Source organism: Dromiciops gliroides, chromosome 2 (assembly GCF_019393635.1).
Source record: "Dromiciops gliroides isolate mDroGli1 chromosome 2, mDroGli1.pri, whole genome shotgun sequence".
Classification (NCBI taxonomy): Eukaryota; Metazoa; Chordata; class Mammalia; order Microbiotheria; family Microbiotheriidae; genus Dromiciops; species Dromiciops gliroides.
In genome coordinates, this window is record NC_057862.1 from 543,745,581 (window position 1) to 543,764,568 (window position 18,988).

Consider the following 18,988-nt stretch of genomic DNA (forward strand, 5'->3'; position numbering starts at 1 on the left):
TCTATCCTCTGTTTCATAGCCAAACTCTTAGAAAAATCTATCTAGAAAAAGGAAAGGGACTCTCTCTCTCTCTCTCTCTCTCTCTCTCTCTCTCTCTCTCTCTCTGTCTCTCCCCCCCCACACACATATACAAATGAGTCCCTTTCGTTTATATATATATGTGTGTGTATATATACACAGACATATATACACATATATGTATATATGACCCTTCCCATATATATACATACACACATATATTTATATGATTTCCCTTTCACATTTATCTATCTATCTATCAGCTTTTTTGTGGCAGCAAAGAACTGGAAACTAATAGGATTCCCATCAATTGGAAATAACTAAACAAACTAGTATATGAATGGGATGGAATACTATATCATGCCATAAGAAACGAGGAAGGGAACAGTTTAAGAGATACCTTGGAAAATTTGGAAGAACTGATAAAGTGAGCAGAGACAGGAGAACAGTTTTATACAATGATGACAACAATTCATAGTGTCTTTATAGATAAACAATTCTGAAAGACTTAAGAACACCAATCAATGAAATGACCAACCAAAATTCCAGAAGACTCAGGATAAAACATGTTGCCCATCTCTTGATAAAGAGCTGAACTCAGAGTGCTGATTGATACATACTTTTTGAACATGATCAATGTAGGAATTTGTTTTGCTTGGCTATGCATATTTGTCTTGAAGGCTTTGGGTTTTTTTTAAAAGAGTAGGAGGTAGAGAAAATAGATTTTCATTCTTTTTGTTTGTTTGTTTGTTTTGTTTTTTTAGTGAGGCAATTGGGGTTAGGTGACTTGCCCAGAGTCACACAGCTAGTAAGTGTTAAGTGTCTGAGGCCAGATTTGAACTCAGGTACTCCTGACTCCAGGGCTGGTGCTCTATCCACTGTGCCACCTAGCTACCCCTTAGATTTTCATTCTTAAAAAATTAGAGTAATTTTTTAAAAGATATCTACATTTCTTATCTCCCTTTCCCCACCTCTCACTCCTCAACCCTTTGCAATCTGAACTGAAACTGCTCTTTCCAAAGTCACTGGTGACCTCTTAATAACCAAACCTGATGATATCATCTTCATTGCTATCCTTATTGACCTCTATGTAATACTTGACATGGTTTACCCTCTCTCCTGCAGGACACTCTCATCTATCTGGGCTTTCATGCCAATGCTTTTTCCCATTTCTCCTTCTACCTATCTGGCTGCTCCTTATCAGTTTACTTTGTTGGACCATCATTCATGTCCCCATGTGTGACTATACCCCAAGGCATTGTAGTGAGTTCTCCTCTCTTCTTTCCTCTTCTCTTCCCTTATCTCCTCTCCTCTTCTCTCCTCTCCTTTCCTCTTCCCTCCTATTTATACATCCTTTCTCTTTGTGACATCAGCTTCTGTGCATCCCATTACCAATTGTATGCAAGTGACACCTACATCTCTATATCTAATCCTTCTCCTGAGCTCTGGTCCTAAATTACCAGCTGCCAGTATTTCCAGCTACATGGCTGTAGGCAAGTTAAACTCAACATGTCCAAAACAGAACTCATTGTCTTTTCCCTTGCCAAACCTCTGACTCTTCCTACTTTTTATATTTCAGATGAGGATTCCATCAACCATCTTGTCACCCAGGTTTGGAACCTTCAAGCCATCCTCAGCTCTTCCTTTTCCCCGCATCCTCCAATATACAATTCATTGCCAAGCTTTATTGATTCTACCTCTACAACATCTCTCACATCTATTCCCTTTTTTCTGCTTCTACAGCTGCCACTTCATTTCAGGTCTTTGTCATCTCTCAGCAGAATAGCCTTCTAATTGGTCTTCCCTTGCTCCCCTCTATTCTCCAATTTATCTCCCACACAGCTGAAAATTCACATTCCTAAGGCACAGGTCTGACCTTGTCACTTCCCTGCTTAAGAAGTCCCAGTGTCTCTCTTTTGCTCCTTGGATCAAATACAAAATCCTCTATTTGGTATTTAAAGCACATCACAATCTGGACCCGATTTACATTGCATTCGGCTCCACTCACTTCCGTATTCCAGTCAAATGGGCAAATTTGTGACCCATATTCAATATTTTGTGTTCTATTTCTGTGATTTCACACAGGGCTATTCCCCACGTGTGAAAAGTTCTGCCTTGTAATAGCCTTTGCTTCCTTCAGGGATCAAGTCAATTGCTTTTTTCTACACAAAAATATTGCTAATGTCCTTCCCTTAAGTATTACATATTTTGCTTTTACTTACCAATGTCCATAATATTTCACCAAATTAGAATGTAAGTTTCTTGAGAGTGTTTCATTTTTTGTTTTTTTTGGTGAGGCAATTGAGGTTGAGTGACTTGCCCAGGGTCACACAGCTAGTAAGTGTTAAGTGTCTGAGGCCGGATTTGAACTCAGGTACTCCTGACTCCAGGGCCGGTGCTCTATCCACTGCGCCATCTAGCTGCCACGAGTGTTTCGTTTTTTGAATGAAATGTTTAAATTCATCTCATTAGATCCTCACTATAACCCTGGGAACTAGATCACTATTTTACAGTTGATGAAACTCAGATAAACAGAGATTGTGACTTGCTTGGGGTCACCTAACTGGTAAACTCTCTGAAGTGGGATTTTGTACTTTGGTCTTCCTGACTCGGAGCCCAGTGCTCTATCCACTGTGCCACCTACCTGCCCCTAGCTGCTGATGGAATGAGGGGACCTTAGAAAATAGAGTTTCTATAGAAGCTATCCAATAAAACTTCTATTGGCCAGGGCCTTCGTGGTGACTGAGAGAGAAAGGAAAGAGGTCCACAGATCTCTGCTAGTGCCCCTGTTGCAGGGGATGGGGAAAGGAGAGAGGAAGGAAATCAGAGAAGATGACAGGAAGGACTGCTTGATTTGACAGGGGCAGCTAGATCTTTTAGTAAAATACAAAAAAAATGCCTCTTTCAAGTACCTGCTTTAATTTCTCAGTCAGACTGTGACCTCTGCCTGGATTTTGTCAAGCAGTTGCCTAGGTGCTATCTTCAGAATTCAACTGATAAAGTTCAGGTTGCCTGATAAAGAGGGGATATTCTCTGTGGTCTCCTGGAAATTGCTTGTTATACTTATTTTGTATTTAATTTTCTATGCACATTTGCCCCCTTCACAAAGGATGGTTTTTGTTTTTATCTTGGTCTCTCCAATAAGTTTCAGTGTCTAGCACAAAATGTGTGCTTAATGAATGTTTGTTGAACTGAATTGAATTGAATTTCCCATGTAATGCCCTCCCCCATGCTACCATTGGCAAGAGACACTGGCAAATTGGTAGCTTTAGTAACTCCTCTCTGTTTTATTGTAACCAGGTCAGCTTAGCAGTCCAGGCTGACCTGAAAATAATTTGTTCCTTGTTAACATCAGTTTCCGAGGTGTGAGTTGAAGTTGGAGGTTGATGCGTGAGATTGTAATTCAGTCATCACCTGCTATCACTGTCTTTTGGAATTCTGATTAGTCCTCTAGCAATTTACTTAAAGTTGTTATGGAAAATAGCTTGCTGACTTTTAGCTGAAAACTTCATAGTTTATTTTATTTTATTTTATTTTTTTACTTTTTTTGGTGAGGCAATTGGGGTTAAGTGACTTGCCCAGGGTCACACAGCTAGTAAGTGTGAAGTGTCTGAGGCCAGATTTGAACTCAGGTCCTCCTGAATCCAGGGCCTGTGCTCTATCCACTGTGCCACCTAGCTGCCCCATATAGTTTATTTTTGAAATAGAAAGTTTGCATTGGAATTCTAGATATTTCATCCATCTGTGAAGAAATAATTCTTTGAGCTCCTGAACCCTTCATTTCACCAATGCAAGAACTCCCAATGGGAAATTCCCTCCACCAACAATCTTCTGTGATTTACAGAGCTAAATTTGTCTGGAGTCATTGAGAAGTTAAATGGCTTGTTGCATAACTGATATGTGTCAAAAGCAGGACTTGAATTCAGATCTTCCAGACTCCAAGACTAGCTCTCTAACTTCTACTTAGGTTTTAGAAATTTATTGTGGAACTTTACATGGTCTTATCTTACATTATATAAACAATTTAAATAGGTTCTAGAGTAGAAGCCTAGAATTGATCATTGTGTGAAACTTTTTTTTTTTCTTTAGGGAAAAACTAAAGTTACTGGAATGATCCTCTTAGGAAGGAGTAGGTTGAAGAGTGAATTCAGGTGTATGGAATAGACTTACTGGCTAGAGTATGGTGACTTGCTACTTTCCATTTTGAGAATTTGAGAACTCTGATATGAATGTTAAGCAAAGAAAGCAGGACTTAACTTGGAACAGGGGAGAACATAACTTGAATGGGTAAGACATGACTGAACTTGACTAAGCCTTGAAAGATTCTGGAATAGGTTACTGGGGAAGAAATCATAGGCAGATTTTCCTTAGACAATCTCTTGAAAAACTAGGATGGCTTGTAGGCAATGAGGTTAAGTAGGTGATTTCTTGAAGACATTTTTCAGTTGGGAATCTGTTTTCTTACAGAGAGGTAAAAATCCAACATTTCATTCATCTAGAACCCCCTCCTATAGAGAAGCTGACAATATCAAATTACTTTGTGTATACTAATATATGTGCATGTTCTCTCCCCTAATAGAATATAAACTCTTTAAGAATAAGGATTATTTCATTCTTTGTACTAGTATCTACAGTGCCTGACATGTGTTTTATAAATGCTTGCTGATTGATTTATCTCCGGAGATCACATTCTAGCCTCACTCACCTCTAGGACAGGGTCTTTAAAAGTATTCCCCAGGGGCAGCTAGGTGGCACAGTGGATAGAGCACTGGCCCTGGAGTCAGGAGTACCTGAGTTCAAATCTGGTCTCAGACACTTAATACTTACTAGCTGTGTGACCCTGGGCAAGTCACTTAACCCCAATTGCCTCACCAAAAAAAAAAAAGTATTCTCTAGGCCTTCCTGTTGTTGCTTCCTTTCTCCCTGTCCCTTCATCTCATTTACTTTGTTCAGCTTCTTTTTATCCTATCCTGGGTAAGTAGGTGTTATCAGAAGTAACAATAACAATAACTGGCATATATAGCATCTTAAGGTTTACCAGGAATTTTATAAATATTTACACTGTAATGAATTCTCTCCTTTTATCTAGAGGGAGAAGGAAAAATCGCAAGGACTATGGCATGACTTTGAATCCTGGATCTGCAAGCAAAAATATCTCAGGAGGTACCCTAACTCTTTTGTAACTGTAAAACTATCATGTCATTTTATATCTCCCTTTGAACAGACTGTCCCCATACCTGGAATTCTCTGGCTTCTCATGTCTACGGCTCAATATCCCCAACTTCTTTCAGGGTTCAAGATCAGGTCTGTATTCTATGTGAGATTCAGCTTTTTTTTTTTTTTTTTTTGGTGAGGCAATTGGGGTTAAGTGACTTGCCCAGGGTCACACAGCTAGTAAGTGTCAAGTGTCTGAGGACAGATTTGAACTCAGGTCCTCCTGACTCCAGGGTTGGTATTCTATCTGCCGTGCCACCTACCTGCCCTGCTATGTGAGATTCATCTTAATCCTCTCAGCTGCTATCTCAATTGCAATGTGGTTTAGGTATTTTTTTGTATTTACTTATCTGTATATGAATTGTTTCCCCAAAATAGACTGTAAGTTCCTTGAGGTCAGGGACAGTTTCTTTAAAAAAAAAAAATTAATTCTTTAAACCCCCAGGGGACATTTAATTGATTGTTGAGTGAATGAATCCACTTCTATTTGGCAATAACTCACATTTATATTGCTTTTCATTGATGTTCTATATGGAAAAGTGATAAGAAAATGAGATTGGGAAGGATCCCTGGATCTCTCCACTCACAGAAAAATGGTGTTGTTGGAAGTGGTGCCATGGACTTGAAGACAGGAAGATGTGAGTTCAAATCTTATCTACACTTACTAGTGGTATGACCCTGGGCAAGTTACATAACCTGTCTACCTCAGTTTCTGCATCTTTGAAATAGGAATTATAATAAACCCCGCCTCCCAGGATTGTCGGGAGGATAAAATGAGATAATATTTGTAAAGTGCTCTGTTGTTCAGTTGTTTTAGTTGTGTCCAACTCTTTTGTGACCTCACAGGGGCTTTTCTTGGCAAAGATACTAGAGTGGTTTGCCATTTCTAAATGCTAGCTATTATTATTTTAAAGGTACTCAGGGATCCATTCTCTATGTATCTTAGAGAGGGAGAGATTCCAAAAGAATAGAAAAGCTCTTAGTCATTCAGGAGACATTTATTAAGCTACTATTGTTTACCAGACATAATGTGCTATTGCATACAAAGAATAGCAAAATCAGTCTGTGCTCTGGAGGAGCTAATGATACATTTATCTCTCCCAAATCACCTTGTATTTAATTACAGTCTACCCACTTACCTATCTACCTTCTATCTATCTATCTATCTATCTATCTATCTATCTATCTATCTATCTATCTATCTATCTATCTATCTTACTATCTATTTTTATATTTATTCATTTTATAAATATGTGATACATATATTTTTATATGTACTTGCTTTCTCCCCCATCATATTGTAAGCTCTTTAAGAGTAGGGATTGTTTTGTTCTTTGAATTTATATCCCTAGGAGCCTAGCACAGTACCCATGACATTAGCCCCTTAATAAATGCTTGTTGATTGATCACAAAAGGCCACCAAGATGACATCCGTAACTGCTGACTGACTCATGTTCTTGCTTGTTATCTCAGTTGAGCTTTCTACCTTTCTCCTGACTGGTGAGATGTCTGGAAAAGCCAGCTGTCAGCTTCGTTAGGCAAGCTCCTGGGACACACCTCAATGACTTGAACTAACTCAGTAAGCTCTTAAATAAATAGGACCTTGGCGCTTTGGACAAGATTGTGCTTGGCAGCAGGTGTAGACCACAGCCAGAGGGAGTTACTTATTTGACACTTTCAATAACAGTCTCCACCCTCTGTGCCTGTGACAACTTAAACTGTGAAGAGAAATCATCCAAAGCCCAAGTTTATGAACCTTTTTTGGATGAAAAACACATTTTTTTTTCTTTTGGGGGTATGTGGAAATGGATTTGTGTGGGCCTTGATGGTGGAGAGGGAAGGGAGTCGATCGGTGGAGGTTTAAGACTAGTAGCCCCTTGGGATCCAAGACCATGACATTCAGGAATCCTCAGGTATCTCGGCTCTGAAAGAAACTTAATTGACCATTATCTATTTTTTGTTTTGTTTTGTTTTTTTTGGTGGGGCAATGAGGGTTAAGTGACTTGCCCAGGGTCACACAGCTAGTAAGTGTCAAGTGTCTGAGGCCGGATTTGAACTCAGGTACTCCTGAATCCAGGGCTGGTGCTTTATCCACTGCACCACCTAGCCGCCCCCGACCATCATCTATTAATGTGCTTTCTACCAGTCTTGGTTTGCTGCTAAATATAATGGAAATTAGGTTCCTAAGCTACTTTGCAAGGAGTGTTGTGTGGTGCAGGTAGGAATGTGCTGGAGTCATTTGAACTGCCTCTCAAAAGCCTTTGTACCCCAGATATCTGTAAACACCTCAAGTAAGGGCTCAACTTAAGGTTCTGTTGGTTGTCTAGACTTAAGAAAGTGATGGAGAAGATGTTAATAATGAAGATTATATTTTAAAGTGTGTCCAAAATTCCAAAGGACCCATGATGAAAAATGCCATCCACTCCCAGAGAGAGAACTGATGAACTCTGAATTCACATTGCAGCAGACCTTTTAAAACTTTATTTTTCTTGTTTTGAGTGTGTGTTTTCTTTTACAACATAGCTAATATGGAAATATGTTTCACATAACTTCACATGTATCATATTGCTTGTATTCTCAAGAGATGGGTTACAGAAAAGAATTTGGAACTCAATTTTTTTACAATTATATAAAACATTGTATATTAGTAATTTTGTAAAATAAAACTTGAATAAAAGGGAAAAATGAAAGAAAGTGAAAACTAGCATGCTTCAGTCTGTGTTTCATCAATATCAGTTCTTTCTTTGGAAGTGGATAGTATGTTTCATCAATAGTCCTTTGGAATTGCCTTGGATCATTGTATTGTTGAGAATAGCCATTCACAGTTCTTCATTAAACAATATTGCTTTCTCTGTGCACTACATTCTCTTGGTTCTGCTCACTTCATTATACATCAGAACTCAAAATTTTAAAAAATGGATGTTAAAATTTTTTACATGTAATTAGAAAATATTAATGAAATTAATTTAACAATTTTTGAAAGTATGTCCTATATGTCTTCTCTGTCTCTTTTCTCCCCTCCCTGCCACTCTGAGAGCAGGTTTTAAAATAATTACCAGCATCTGTCTTGGGTTCAGATCTTTATCCTGACATTCAAAGCCTTCCTCAATTTGGCCCTTACCTACCTTTGCAGTCTTACCTCCCTCTACTCCTTGACTATTCCCTGTACATGGCAAGCTCCTTCCTGACCACAGGCTTTTGCTCAGGGCTCAGGTTGCTCCTGCTGCCTGGTAAGTCCCTCCCTTTCTCCCTCACCTACTAAATCCTAGCCATCCCTGGGTGCCTAGCTCACATTTTATTTCCTGTATGAGGCCATCCCAGGATTTGCTAGCCTGTAGTAATCTTCCTCTTCTTTGAACTCTGACCGCATCAATGCATCAGTCATTCTGCCATTTGGTTGGCTTCTCCATGATATTCTAAGCTTTTTGCAGGGACACTTTTTTTGGTGTCCTCAGAAGGACGTACGTGGGTACTTTATATAGATATACTTCTCAGTAAAGATTTTTTTTTTTAAGTGAGGCAATTGGGGTTAAGTGACTTGCCCAGGGTCACACAGCTAGTAACTGTTAAGTGTCTGAGGCCGGATTTGAACTCAGGTACTCCTGACTCCAGGGCCGGGGCTCTATCCACTGCGCCATCTAGCTGCCCCTCTCAGTAAAGATTTAATGAATAGGCAGATGACCCTGAGTTTGGCTGATGGAGAAAGAAAGGCACCAATAGACAGAACAATCCATTCAACCTTACACAAACTGTTTATCCTCCTACTTGTTATATTAATAAAAGGGAGATAAAAACTTCTCCTTCCCTAGTTCCATAAAAGTCACACAATTCCTAGACTTCTCTGTTGGCAGAAGGATCAGAGCTAGGAAGAGAGAGATGGAAGGTCATTTAATCCTATCCCTTCATTTTATAGTTGAAGAAACAGAGACCCAGAGAAGGTTAAGTGATTCAGCCCAGGGTCACATAACTAGTTCGTGACAAAGTCAGGACAGGCCCACTATCCTTTTTAAAAAAAATTATCTATTTATTTATCCATTTATCTATTTGTTTTTATTTATATTTTTATCTTTATTCATTTATTCATTCATTCATTTATCCATGTATTTATTTATTTATTCACTCATTTATCTGTCCATTCATTCATTTATTTATCCATCCATCCATTTATTCATTCACTCATTTATTATTTATTTATTCATCCATTCATCCATTCATTCATTCGTTTGTTTATTTATTTGTGCCCACTTTCTTCCAATATGGTTTTTTCTTCATTATTTTATGAAGCCTATCAAAGCAATTTGAGAACAAGAAATGATAACATGACTTATAATCTCTTTCAAGAGCACGTGATGATCTCAGTAGACAAACAAGCATCACAATTTCCCTGGTGTGACCACCTTGGGCTTGCTGTGATCTGAAATATCTTGGAAAGGAAATAGTTTCCTAAGTGGGTACTAGTGAAGTCACTGGCCCAGCAATGATGTGATATTTGATGAAAAGGAGGGCAGTGCTGGAGACTTGGACTGTTTTTGGGGGGTTTGGGGGGAATGGGGGGCTATTAGCCTGGTACCCCATTAGACTGGTAAGGGAGGTAGAGGCTTTTAATTCATGCCCTTGTGTGTAAAACATTGCTTTCCTCCAAACCTAATTTATTCTGCAAGATGTCCTCAAAGTCTTGGTGTGGTTTTAAGCCATAATAGTTTTAAGTCTTATTAACATAAACTTGCACTAAGACTTTTGGGACACCCTGTTTGATGGCTGTGGCATAGCCCACGTGCCTGTCAGCTCCATCAGAGGCCATGCCATACATTTGGTTCCTCTAACAGCTCTTCTGTGAATCTGGCAACTTCTACCACTGCTGGCCAGGGAAGCCTTTCTCTACTGCAAACACAATACCGTCATAGAGGATGTCAGTAAGATGTTCTTCCGGGACTCTTTCATTTCTCGAAGCCGTTTCCATTTTGTGAGTCTTCTAAGGAGCTCTCGACCCTCCTGCTTCTGGGAGGGAACAAAAAGCAGGACAGGTCAGGTCCTGTCCACATTGCAATGCTATTGTGGTATGTTCTGTCCATGCTGGCTTCTCATGGGGGACCCTGTTGGAAATCATAACCACCCCAGGTAAAATTGTACATTTATCCTTGGTCTCTCTTCCTCTTAAGAGTTGGCCCCTCTCCTAGAGTCATAAATTTAGAAATGGAGGAGACCTTCAAGATCCTCTAATCCAACTCCCCTTCTTTGACAGATTGGAGAAACTGAGATTCAGAGAAATTAAGTGCCCAAGGTCACACAGACTTTGCCAAGTGGCAGAGCTGAGATCTGAATCCAGGTTCTAGGATTCTTTCCATTGCCTCCTGCTGCCTGTCCTCTCTCTTGGCTCTCCTTTCTCACAGAGTGCTTGGTGACCTCATTACAATCATTATGGTGCCTCTAACCAGGTCTTCCTCATATTCCAAAATTGTGCCTGTTTTCTTCCCTATAAAAATTATCCTTTCCTCAGTGGCCCATGTCAGCAGATTTCTATGGAAGAAAGTAACATGACAAGTTAATTTATACTGAGGTTTTAACAGCAAAGAGTTGTATAGAAATAGGGGAGGTGATTTAATAAAAGGAATGTTTCCAACAATGGTGAAAATTCAGGTGCTAGGACAATTAGGCAACCATTTGCTTCAAATGAGAAAAATGTATATTAAATATTTTGCAAACCTTAAAGAATTATATAAATGTTTGCCATCATCATCATCACTATCATTCAACTAAGGAAATGGTTTCGAAATTTTATGTAACAATGTCCCCCTTTTATAAAAAAATCTTGCACTTTTCAGAAAATAATTTATACAAATTATATTCTTAGCAAGTATCTTATTAAAATAAAATGATAATTTTTGTAATAAAACATAATCTTATAATGTTTAAGTCTCAAATATACAATAAATCATATAACATGAACATATATCTATTTATAAAATATTTTATAATTTTCATAAAACTATTTCAATTTTTTAAAAGTTTTGATGTTGATTGGAAACTGACGTAGTATGGTGTACTAGCCAAAACTAATGACAGTGACATATTACGGTACTTTGAACTTACACAAAAAGATTTTTTAACTTTGAGTTTACATACTTTGTAAATTTATTTTTAATGTTTATTTTTTTAAATTTTGACTCAAGTTCTCCTTCCATTTCTTCACCATCCATTGAAAAGGCAAACAATATGTTATCTATTATATATGTGAAATCATGCAAAATAGATTCCCATATTAGCCATTTTGCCAAAAAATAAAAAGCAAGAAGCATAAAGAAAAGGAAAAAAAAAGTATGCTTCAATCTTCTCTCAGAGTTCATCATAGCTCTCTCTGGAGGTAGGTAGCATTTATCATCATGGGTTTGTTGCATTGTCTTGGATCATTGTATTGATCAGAGTAGCTAAGTCTTTTACAGTTGGTTATCTTTACAATATTGCTGTTACTATGTACAGTGTTCTCCTGGTTCTGCTCACTTCACTTTGCATCAGTTCATATAAGTCTTTTTTTTTTGTGTGTGAGGCAATTGGGATTAAGTGACTTGCCCAGAGTCACACAGCTAGTAAGTGTTAAGTGTCTGAGGCCTGGTTAGGACTCAGGTCCTTCTGACTCCAGGGCCGGTGCGCTATCCACTGCACCACCTAGCTGCCCCCAGTTCATATAAGTCTTACCAGCTTTTCCCAAAAGCATCATTTCTTATAGCACAGCAGTATTCCAATGAAATCATATACCACAACTTATTTAGCCATTCCCTAATTAATGGGCATGCCCTCAATTTCCAATTATTTGCCAACACAAAAAGAGCTACTAGAAATATTTTTGTCCATATAGGTCCTTTTCCTTTTCCTTTCATCTCCTTTAGATATAGACCTAGTAGACAGGTCAAATGGTATGTACAGTTTAATAACCCTTTGAGCATAGTTCCAAATTGTTTTCTAGAATGGTTGGACCAATTAATTCACAACTCCACCAAGTTAGTGCACCGATTTTTCCACATCCTCTCCAACATTTATAGTTTCCCTTTTCTGTCATGTCAGCCAATCTGATAGGTGTGAGGTAGTATCTTAGAATTGGATTTCTCTAATCAATAGTGATTTAGAATATTTTTCATGCGAATATTGATACCTTCAATTTCTTCTTATGAAAAATGCTCTTTGACCATTTATCAATTGGAGAATGGCTATTTTTGTAATTTTGATTCAGTTCCCTATATGTTTGAGAAATGAAACCTTTATCAGAGAAACTTGCTATAACACCCCACCACTCCCACCCCCTGCCATTCCCCATTTTCTTTCTAATTTTGGCTGCATTGGTTTTGTTTGTGCAAAAACTTTTAAATGTCACATAATCAAAATAATTCATTTTATTTCCTGTAATCCTCTCTACCTCTTGTTTGGTTATAAATGCTTTCCCTATCCATAGATCTGACAAGTACATTTTTCCATGCTCCTTGATTTGCTCATCAAGTCTTAATTGTGTACTCATTTTGACCTTATCTTGGTATATGTGTGAGATGTTGCTTTCCACTTAATTTCTACCAAACTACCCTCTAGTTTTTCCAGTAATTTTTGTCAAATAGTGAGTTCTTGCCTCAAAAGCTTGTATCTTTGAGTTTATCAAAGATTAGATTACTATGGTTATTTACTGCTCTGTTATTATATACCTCATCTATTCTACTGACCTAATGCTCTATTTCTTAGTCAGTATTATATTGTTTATATGATTACCACTTTATAATATTGTTTGAAATATTGTACTGCTAGGCCACCTTCCTTCATATTTTTTCATTGATTCCTTTGATATTATTGATTTTTTGTTCTTCTAGATTAATTTTATTATTATTTTTTCTAGCTCCATATAATCATTCTTTGGTAGTTCGATTGTTATGGTACTGAATAAGTAAATTAATTTAAGTAGAATTTTTATTATGTTGGCTCAGTCTATCTACGCACAATTAATATTTTCTAATTGTTTAGTGTCTCTTCATTTGTATGAAAAGTGTTTTGTAATTATGTTCATGTAGTCCCTGGGTTTGTCTTGGCAGGTAGACTCCCAAGTATTTTATATCGTTTATAGTTATTTTAAATGATATTTCTTTTTCTAACTCTTCCTGCTGAGTTGGTAATATATAGAAATACTAATATTTTATATCCTGGGCAGCTAAGTGGTACAGTGAATAGAGCACCAACACTGGAGTCAAAAGGATCTGAGTTCAAATCTGGTCTCAGACACTTACTAGCTGTGTGACCCAGGGCAAGTCACTTAACTCTGCTTGCCTCAGTTCCTCATCTGTACAAAAGGAAAAGGAAATGGCAAATCACTCCAATATCTTTGCCAAGAAGACCCTAAATAAGGTCACAAAGAGTTGGATATGAATGAAATGACAACAACATTATACATCCTGCAACTTTGCTAAAGGTGTAAATTGTTTTTAATTAGTGTTTTAGTTGATTCTCTTGTGTTCTCTAATTATGCCATCATATTTCCAGTGACAGTTTTGTTTCCTCTGCCAATTTTTTATTCCTTCAATTTTTTTCTTGTTTTATTGATATAGACATAATTTCTAATATAATATTGAATAATAGTGGTGATAATGGAAATTTTTCCTTCATCCCTGATCTTATTGGGAAGGCTTCTAGCTTATTCACATTACATATAATGCTTGCTCTTGGTTTTAGATAGATACTACTTATCATTTTAAGAATGACTCCATTGATTCCTATGCTTTCTGGTGTTTTTAGTAGGAATGGTTATTGTATTTTTTTATAAAAACTGCAGTTATTGACACCATCATATTATTATGGTTACTTTTGTTATTGATATGATAGATTCTGCTTAAGTTTTCCAAATATTGAACCAGCCCTGTATTCTTGGTATTGTTGTGGTTGTTTGTCTTTCATTTTCAAAGAGGACCAATGACCTCACAGGGTAATGTCTTATAAGTAAATTGGATTGAAGTGAGGCAGAGTTGCACAAAGTCACCAACTTCACTCTCTTTTCCAGAGTCATGAAAGTCCAGGGGCAAAACATAAGTTAGGATAACCAGAAGTGTATTTCATGAAGAAGTGTGAAATACCTATTACAATGGAGGGAAATAAGTGAAGGTCTGATGAACATCACTTGACCTTTACTCTCACCAGGTTTGGCTCAAAGAAGGAATAACATACACACTTATTTGGGTATAGCAATCTATTTACTCTCTAGGGAAGTAGGAGGGGAGGGGGACAAGAAAAAGAGAGGAGCTGATAGAAGGAAGGACAGATAGAGGGAGGCAGTGGTCAGAAACAAAATACTGGTAAGAAGGGACAGAGTGAAAGGAGAGAAAAAAAGTATAAACAGAAAAATAGGATGGAAGATAATACACAGTAATCATAACTGTGAATGTGAATAGGATGAACTCTCCCATAAAACAGAAGTAGATAGCAGAATGGATTAAAAACCAGAATCCTACAATATGTTGTTTATAATAAATACATTTGATGCGGAAAGACACACATAGAGTAAAGGTAAAAGGCTGGAGCAGTGTATATGCATCAGCTGAAGTTAAAAAAAAGCAGAGGTAGCAATCATGTTCTCAGACAAAGCAAAAGCAAAAAGCAAAAATAGATGTAATTAAAAGAGATAAGGAAGGAAACTACATCTTGCTAAAAGGTACCATAGACAATAAAGTAGTATCAATACTAAACATATATTCTCCAAATGGCATATCAAATGGCATCCAAATTTCTAAAGAAGTTCAATGAGTTATAGAAAAAATAGACACTAAAATTATACTAATGGGAGGCCTCAACTTTTCCCTCTCAGGACTAGACAAATCTAACCACAAAATAAACAAGAAAGAAGTTAAGAAGGTGAATAGAATAGAATAGAATAGTTAGATGTGATAGAACTCTGGAGAAATTTGAATGGGGATAAAAAGGATTATGTCTTCTCAGCAGTACATGGCACCTTCACACAAAAAAATGACAATGTATTAGGGCACAAAAATCTCACAATCAATGCAAAAAGGCAGAAATATTAAATGCATCCTTATCAGATCATGATGCAATAAAAATTATATTTAATAAAGGGCCAAGAAAAGCTAGATTAAAAATTTATTGGAAACCAAATAATCTAATCCTAAGGAATGAATGGGTCAAAGAACAAATTATAGAAACAATAATTTCATTAAAAAGAATGACAACTATGAGACAACATTCCCAAATTTATGGGATGCAGCCAAAGTTGTATGTAGGGGGAAAATTTATATCTCTAAACACATATTAATGAAAGAGAGAAAGGGCAGATAAATGAAAACCATTGAACTAAAAAATAAACCTAAGAGCTGATTTTATGGAGAAAAATAATACAATATATAAAGACATTAGTTTATTTGATTTTTTTAAGAAATGAAAACCAAATTACCAGTATCAAAAATGAAATGGTGAATTCAACACCAACAAAGAGGAAATTAAAGCAATAATTAGTAATTATTTTGCCTGATTGTATGCCAGTAAATCTGACAATCTAAGGGAAATGGATGAATATTTGCAAAAATATAAATTGCCCAGATTAACAGACGACAAAATAGATTAATTAAATAACCCCATCTTAGAAAACAAAGTTGAACAAGCCATCAATGAACTCCCTAAGAAAAAATTCCCAGGGCCAGATGGATTCACAGGTGAATTCTATCAAACATTTAAGGAATAATCAATTCTGATGCTATATAAACTATTTGGGAAAGAAGGGATCCTACCAAATTCCTTTTATGACACTAATATGATACTGATACCTAAGACAGGAAGAGCCAAAACAAAGAATGAATCTATACACCAATTTCCCTAATGAATATTGATGCAAAAATTTTGAGTAAAATACTAGCAAGGAGATTACAGCAAAATATTACAAGGATTATACATTGTGACCAGGTGGGATTTATATCAGAAATAAAGGGCTGGTTCAATATTAGGAAAGTTATTATCATAATTGACCATGTAAATAACAAAACCAACAGAAACCATATGATTATCTCAATATATGCAGAAAAATCTTTTGACAAATTACAACCATTCCTATTAAAAACACTAGAGAACGTCAGAAATAAATGGAGCTTTCCTTTAAATGGTAAGCAGTAACTACCTAAAACCATCAGCAAACTTTTTTTTGTAATGGGGATAAGCTAGAAGCCTTCCCAGTAAGATCAGGGGTGAATCAAGGATGCCCATTGTCCCCACTGTTGTACTAGAAATGCTAACTATAGCAATAAGACAAGAAAAGAAATAGAAAGAATAAAAATTGGCAGTAAGGAAACAAAACTATCACTCTTTGCAGATCATACGATGGTATAATTAGAGAATCCCAGAGAACCAGGTAAAAAACTAGTTGAAATGATCAACAACTTGGGGCAGCTAGGTGATGCAATGGATAAAGCACTGGCCCTGGATTCAGGAGGATCTGAGTTCCAATTCAACCTCAGACACTGGACACATACTAGCTGTGTGACCCTGGGCAAGTCACAACCCTCATTGCCTGGCCAAACCCCCCCCCCCAAAGCCAAAAATGAAATAATCAACAATTTTAGCAAAGTTGCAGGATATAAAATGAACTCACACAACTCATCAGCATCTCTATATATTTCCAACAAATTTTACATTTTTATTTATTTTTAATTTATGGAATAAAGCAAACATTTCCATAGCATAATACAACAAAAAGATAATTGTGTATGAAACTGCAAGTCCACTATGTAGTAGAAATTCCTTTTAAAATAACTATAGACAATATAAAATACTTGGGAGTCTACCTGCCAAAACAAACCCAGGAACTATATGAACACAATTACAAAATACTTTTAAATTGCTCATGGATAGGCTGAGCCAGTAAAATAAAAATGACAATTCTACCTAAACTTATTTATTTGGTGCTATGCCACTGTACACAGTAACAACAATACTGTGTGATGACCAGCTATGAATAACTTAGCTATATACTCAACAATATAATGATCCAAGATATTCCAAAGGGGTCATGATGGAAAAATACTATCTACCTCCAGAGAAAGAATTGATGGAGTCTGAGTGCAGATCAAAGCATACTTGTGTTTTTCACTTTCTGTATTTTTTGTTATTTTTTCTTTGAGTCTGTGTCTTCTTTCACACCCAACACAACTAATATGATATGTTTTCCATTATTGAACATGTATAACCTATATCAAATTACTTACTGTCTCAGGGAAGGGGAGAGAGGGAAAGAAAAAATTTAGACCTCAAAATTTTTTAAATGATTATTTAAGGGGCAGCTAGATGGCACAGTGGATAGAGCACCAGCCCTGGAGTCAGGAGTACCTAAGTTCAAATCCGGCCTCAGACACTTAACACTTACTGGCTGTGTGACCCCGGGCAAGTCACTTAACCCCAATTGCCTCACAAAAAAACCAAAAAAAACCCCCCAAAACAAATGATTATTTAAAATTCTCTTTACGTATAACTGGGGAAAAATTAAATATTATAAAAAAGAAAGAAAATGCTTATGTTACCTCAAAGATGCTAGAGATCCCTGGGGGTGGGGGGCAATGTACCTTTCTTCTCTAATCCCCACACTCAGAAATTTCTTTTTTTTTTTTTTGACTGATCATTTTATCTAACTTCTTCTAGTTGTGAAGAGCATGCAACTGAGTGATTGTGTAGCCTTGAATTGGCTACTTGGCCTGTCTCTACTCCAGTTCTCACATGATTTACTCCTCCTTTTTTTCTTTTCTTTTCTTTTCTTTCTTTTTTTTTTTTGGCAGGGCAATGATGGTTAAGTGACTTGCCCAGGGTCACACAGCTATTAAGTGTCAAGTGCTGAGGCTGGATTTGAACTCGGGTCTTCCTGAATCCAGGGACAGTGCTTTATCCATTGCACCACCTAGCTGCCCCCTCTAACTTCTTATACAAACATATATAGATCCCCTTTGCTGAGGAATTATCTTTTGAAAGATATACATCATAGTAGGATATGTTTGGGGGCATGAAGAGGGAATGGATTTGCATATACCTTCCTGATCTAGGACACCCTGCTTTTTTTTGCAGGTATGTCAACCTGTTTTTCCCCATGTGTACTAGCCTTCCTGATTTAGGCTTTGCTCCTTAAGCAAGGTCTTTATCCACTGTGTTCCAGACCAGTGGTTGTGAAACTGTAAGCTGCAAGGCTCAAGATGACCTCTATAAGGGATACTCCCCAAAGAATATGGGTTAGGTGGCACCTTTAATGTGTGCCTGATCCTTTAAGATAAAACACCTCCAAAGTTTGATAAGTCATTGACCTAGTACCTGGATAAAACTCAGTTTAAAAAAGTATTAATAATTATAAGCAGGATCCTAGGAAATATGGATTATCCAAGGTTCCACATTTAAAATGTCAGAATGTTATGAGCTGTTTCTAAAGCTTTATATTGCACTTTAAAACCAATTGGATCTAAAAAATTACTTTATATCTTCACCTCAAGTTGGAAGATTTCCTTCACTCCTTGGGCTGTAAATTCCGCCATGATCCCAGCATCTGGTTGCTAAGAAACGCCACCAGAAATAATATAAAGTTCCTAGAATCCTTCCAGGGCATGCATGGGTCAGCTTTATTGGGTCACTTAACATGGCTGTGTGATGGTAACTATGCCAGAGTGTGGCGCCTTTCTCTAGGCTTCTCTCCTCGTACTTCAGAGAGTGTGAAGGAGTCAGGGAGGGGGAAAGGGAAGCTTCGGACTTGCACAGGTCT

The 18,988-nt window shown here is 37.1% G+C and overlaps 1 protein-coding gene across 1 annotated transcript in view; it reads right to left on the bottom strand.

The window, feature by feature from the left end:
* C2H8orf74 (chromosome 2 C8orf74 homolog) overlaps positions 1 to 18,764 on the bottom strand; it is a 53,391-nt gene extending 34,627 nt beyond the window's left edge. Inside the window, 4 exon segments of the mRNA XM_043981773.1 lie at positions 10,042 to 10,102; positions 10,105 to 10,146; positions 10,149 to 10,230; positions 18,717 to 18,764. Of these exon segments, the coding sequence (XP_043837708.1) occupies positions 10,042 to 10,102; positions 10,105 to 10,146; positions 10,149 to 10,230; positions 18,717 to 18,764 (233 nt within the window).
* Between the last annotated feature and the right edge of the window lie 224 nt (positions 18,765 to 18,988).